Source organism: Elephantulus edwardii, unplaced genomic scaffold (assembly GCF_000299155.1).
Source record: "Elephantulus edwardii isolate Elephantulus edwardi_28Jun2011 unplaced genomic scaffold, EleEdw1.0 scaffold00079, whole genome shotgun sequence".
NCBI classification, from domain to species: domain Eukaryota; kingdom Metazoa; phylum Chordata; class Mammalia; order Macroscelidea; family Macroscelididae; genus Elephantulus; species Elephantulus edwardii.
In genome coordinates this window covers 11,460,805-11,466,469 of record NW_006399829.1, presented here as the reverse complement: position 1 = coordinate 11,466,469, position 5,665 = coordinate 11,460,805, and the positions used below count along the sequence as shown (strand labels likewise).

Sequence of the window (5,665 nt, the reverse complement as noted above, 5' to 3'; positions counted from 1 at the left end):
CTTGGCAAGGTAGAGGGGCAGTGAAAGAGAATGACATGGGTTGACATGGGAATTGTAGCAATGGGCTTGAGTTGTGTCAGAGACTGTGAGGCTAGCACGGGATAGGGTTTAATAGTGTTCAGATCTGTGTTCAAAGCATCACTATGAATCATACTCAACTCAATGACACCTAACAATAACAACAACTCACTTCACAATTTGTACTGCTGGCCAATATCAAAACAAACAGAATCTTCTAGGATCCTGAGAAGACATTTTGCAGTAAAAGAGAAAGTAGTTTAGAAGGCCTGGAAATGAACTGTTATCTGTTTCTAGAATTATTTTAGTCTTTGATTTTTTAAAATATTTTTTGTCTTTTATTTTTAAAATGCATTATTATTATTATTAAATCCTCACATAAACACATGATCATTTTTCAATTAAAAAGGAACAAAAGAGAAACTCTGGATTAAAAATATTTTTCCAATGTTCTTTTTTAGTAACATTATGAAATCTCTCAAAAATGTAGTAAAAAACTAACCAACTTTGTTAAAACTTAGGGGAAGTGGTAGGACAAGGTTAAGTTTGCTTAAAAAGCATATGACTTTCTCTGATTGACTTTGCAGTATAGCTAAGTCACGTTTTAAAGTAACCATGAGCTGTGCAACGTTCCAGACCTCTGCCTAGCAAATCTCTGTCCAAAGGAGAAAACAGAGAAATATGAACTGTGATTGGCACTAATTCCTGCCACCAGACTAGTAAGTACTGTTTAAGACTGACTAATGGCCATTTTTGAACAATGGCTGTGACTTCATTAGGTTCTTCTAGTCTGAATTTTTTTTAGATTATTTTACTGTATATGGATATGAATATATATAATATACATATCTCTATCTCTCTGTCTATATCATCTATAATCAAATATGGTTACCTCCAGTAATGAGTCATTTAGTGTGCTGAAACATTACTTTGACACTCCCCACACTAAAACTCCCTATAAAACCACAGTGTGAAATAATAACTGCAGTGACATCGGTAAAACACATCAAGATCAAATCTCATCCTTCAGAACCTCTTTCCTTTACCGTCAAGGCAGAATCTGATCTTAAATCCAAATTTTCAAAATGACTAGATTTTCCTCTTTTCTCTTGTTTTCACTAATAGCTGTTGCTTCTATCACTCCAGAATGTAAGTATTTCCTGTGTCTACTAAATGTGATCATGATAGGGCCGTCTAGTTATTATATTGTTACATTGTTGCTGTTGTGTTCTGTCAAATTAGAATAGTCTCACAACTGATCCTCCAGTGGTCTTTCAGAAAATCCTTCCAGATGGAAAATATTTCCACAATGATTTCATCCTCCAAACATGATGTGTTATACAGGTATTGATCAGTAATATTATAACTACTGTTCCATGCTTAGAGGGTTTTTCTTCTCTTTTTAAAAAATTCAATAACTAGCATAAGAAGAATGGCGTACAACAACCCACTTGGTTCTTTGTAGTTAAATCTTCTGGTTTTCTTGTAGGTTTCAACATGGAAATTATTGGAGGGAGAGAGGTGCCACCTCATTCTATGCCATTCATGGCCTCCGTCCAGCAGGACGGGGTCCATGTGTGTGGAGGAGTCCTGATCCATCAGCAGTGGGTGCTGACAGCAGCCCACTGTCAGCATCTGTAAGTGCCCACCACTCTTCCAATTTATGTATGTTTCCTCACACTAGACTAGAAACTTCCCTCTCCAATGACAGAATTCAGTCTACCCTTAGCTTCTGTGACAACTGACGGACTCGTAGAGTTCAGTTACTTTCTACACATCACCAACGCCCTATTCCCAACGCGCGCGCGCACACACACACACACACACACACACACACACACACTTGGATTTTCCTCCTTGTAGAAAACTGGGCTACATTTCCATTCTTTTTACAAGTCAAAATATTAGATACATTCAAGTCCAGTGACTAATTCCAGGGGATATAGCATTCAATAATTGAATAATAGTAATAGCACTATTTCAATCACAGCTAATGATGCGGTATTCCTAACCTTGTTAGGTTGTGTTGTTTGTGAGGAAAATCAGAGAACCTAAATTTAATCTGTGCTCCTCAGCGCCCCCATTTCACAAGTGAGCTAATAGTAATAATATTACTTGTTTCAAAGGGTTTTAAGGCTGTGTTAGTCTCTATGCCACCACGGCTCCCTTTTTTGAAAGGGAGTGGTGTAATATGCTTGCACATGTTGTTGTTGTTGTTGGGTACCAGCGGATCAGAACTGACTCAGGGCTGACCTTCAGTGGGTTTTCAGAAGCTATAAATCACGTGGGAGAAAAATAGCCCATCTTCCTCCCTCAGAGTTGTTGGTGAGTTTAGACCATCTGGCTTTCGGTTGGCAATGCAACAAATCCTTATCTACCAGGCCAAAGAAGCTCCCTACTTGTTTGTATGTTGTTGTTGTTGTTTTGTTTTGCACTGTCAGACCTGACTCATAGTCGACTCTCTGGTGAGTTCTCAGAGGCAGTAAATCGCATGGAAGGAGTGTGCATATGTTTTCCCCATGAATCTGAATCAAGTCTCTTTGGGTTATCAGCACAATTCCTTACAACTAAGCCACTACCTCTCCCACAATAATTAATAAGTAAACGACTTGCACATTGTAAACGCAAATAAATGGTAGTGCACATGATTGCTGCTGGATATTTTGAGAGCCAGAAAATGACTAAGAATGACAGGAGAAGAACTGATAGCTTTGAGTTGTGGTGTTGGAGGGAAGTATTGAATATCCACAAAATGTCAAAAGAATGAACAGCTATGTCTTGGAGAAGGTGCAACCAGAGCGCTCCTTGGAGGCAAGGATGGTGAAGCTTCGTCTCATGTACTTTGGGCATTTTCCTAGGAGAGGCTATTCCTTGGAAGAGAACATTATATCATTCTCAGAAAGGTGGAGGAATGGCTAAAGAAGGGAAGACCCTCGACCAGGTGGGCTGACACAGTGACTGCAGCAATGGGCTCTAGTGTGTCGGGTAGTGTGAGGATGGCTCAGGATAGGACAGGGCTCAGATCTGTTGTTCATACGGTCACTATGATTTGTACTGACTTGTCAACACTCAACGATGACAGCATTATTGCTGCAGTGATTCTTCACTGCTACATGTAAACAGGTAAACTGCTGACAAATTCTTGGAGCTTTGAGTCTCCCCAGAAGCACCTTGGAGGAAAAGCCTGGTGGTCTCTTCCCAAAATATCTTGTTCTACTCTGGAAAGCATGGGATTACCCTGAATTGGAATTAATTCTGGTAGTGGAGAGACAGCACAGGAAAGAAAGACCTCAGATGAAATGGTATCCAGGGCAATGGAAGGTTGGTGTGTCAGAATTAGTGAGACTGGCTCAGGACAGGTCAGAGGTCAGAGCTACTGTACATAGGGTCGCTATAGGTCGCAGGCAACTCAATGGCACATAATAATAATAACAACATACTATATTGGTTGGCTTTTTTAATTTAAGCCTCTTCTTTAGAGTCAACAAGACCTCATGGAGAGGTCTGTATTTAAAAGTTTGTTGTTATTATATTTTGGAGGAACATTCTTCTAAGCGGTATAGCACTCTTCTGTCAATTTGCTGTACTGAGGTAACCTGGGGTTGCTGTGATGCTCAACCTTGTGCCATTGGGTTGTCAAATGCCATAATGGTTACCCATGGTGGACAGTGTTTAGTGAAGCTCCCAGTTTAAGACATGTTTGGAAGCAGGAGTTCCTCCACTTCCTAAACAACATCTGGAAACTCTATGAACTCTAAGAAACAACGATAGGTATAGAAAGTCTTCAGGTCTTTTGTTCATAGAGTCACTATGAGTCGTGCTCAACTCAATGGCACTCAACAACAACAATCTTAAGGAGATGCACTGTCAAGATGAAGGCACACAGTTCTAATCCACCAGCAATTCCTTGGGAGAAAAATGGGCAATCTCCTCTCATGTGATTTATGGCCTCAGAAAACTTCTAGAGTTGGTGCAAACTCGATAGTAATGTGAACTTAATAGAGTTATGTCACTTAAATGGATCTTTTGCCCTCGTAGAGACCAATGTGTCCCATCACTTGTGCCCTTCTGTCCAATACACTCACTCATCACCTTGGACAAGCATGGCAAGTGATGACTCAGCTTTGACATGCTCTGTTGGACTGTGATTCAGCTGGACTCTAAACCTGATAAACACAAAGCCTGGCATAAATGCTTGCTGAAAAGACAGAAATAAACTGGAAAACTTTATTTTGGGGGGACAATGGGTTGGGGGTGTCTAGGCTTAAAACATGATGTGAGCAGCTCCAGCTCTATAAAAAAAATTCCCTTTTCATCAGACGTTTTTCAAGGGTATCTAACAACAACAAAACCTGATGTATGAAGTCCTTCACAAACCAGAAGGTGAAATGTACAAATAAATTGAGTTTAACAATTTTCCAAGTGGACTTGATGCAGTAGAAGTGGAGAAAAGAATATAAATATATATAAAAGACAGGAAGAAATCTTGGAATTAAAAAGAAAAATTCTTGTGAAGTATCATTTTAAATGGCTAGAGTAAAAAGCACTCCAGGCTGTGTGGATCAGATTTCCTCTACAAGGCACTTGGGTGTAAAAATGTAGGCAGGTCAGTGCTTGGAAAAATATTAAGCTTCATGAAATCAAAACTATTTATGAGGTAGTTCAATGGTGGCTTCCCACAAATGTACTCACAAGTCTCCTATGGGAATATTTTACTAACTCCAGGCCTCTCTCTCAGCAAAATGGTAAAGTGAGCCAAACCTGGATTTGATCCTTCCTCACCACCCAGCCACATGGATCCCCACTTAGTTTCTTGGCCCCGTTGTTAGTTGCACATCAGTTATATGTGATACCATAAAAAGCAACCTCCTATAAAGTCTTTTACTCAACATTTTAGTTTATCAGAAGGAAAGCTGCCACCAACTGTTGTCCATTGTCCTGCATGCCTGGAAAACTCCCTCCAAGGTCCTCCCTCAATTAGCATTTCCCATTCCCTCTGTCTGCCCAGCAAGTTGCTTGATGGAACCCACCAAAGTCCTTTCCAATGAAGCATCTCCCTGCTTCAAATCATTCAAAGCTCCCAGAACTAAATGGATGAGAATATGGACATTGAGTTCAAGACAACTCGTTTTTCATTCTACTTGAGTTTGCATCCTGGGGACAACTCTTAATATCTGTTGGTTTTTCTCCAGTTCATTTATTTATTACCCACACACTAATCTTCTCATCTATAAAGCAGAGATAATCAGTATCTATTTCACAAGGATGATGTGAGGTTTAAAAGTTGGGGAAAACATGTCCAGTATTTAAGATAGAAGCCGGCTCATCACAAAAGTAAGTAATAACTTAGTTAACATTGTCATTACTTGTGTCTTCTTGGGTAATATTGTTATTGTTGTTGTTGTTGTTGTTATGTACCATCGAGTCGCAACTCATAATGACTCTATGTACAAGAGGACTACATGCCGTTCTATCCTGTGCCAACCTCACCGTCTCAAACACACTCATTCTTACCACTCCACTCACAGAATCTATCCATCTCATTGAGGGTCTTCCTCTCCTGCGCCATCCCTCCACTCTCCCAAACATGATGTCCCTCTCCAAGGACCAGTCCCTCCTTGCAACATTCCCAAAGTATGTCAGACAA

The 5,665-nt window shown here is 40.0% G+C and overlaps 1 protein-coding gene across 1 annotated transcript in view; it reads left to right on the top strand.

The window, feature by feature from the left end:
- Positions 1-1,103: 1,103 nt before the first annotated feature.
- The window catches only part of GZMK (granzyme K (granzyme 3; tryptase II)), a 21,279-nt gene continuing 16,717 nt past the window's right edge, over positions 1,104-5,665 (top strand). The window contains exons 1-2 of the mRNA XM_006889564.1: positions 1,104-1,167; positions 1,508-1,655. Coding sequence (XP_006889626.1) covers positions 1,104-1,167; positions 1,508-1,655 — 212 coding nt within the window. The remainder of the gene's footprint in view (positions 1,168-1,507; positions 1,656-5,665) is intronic.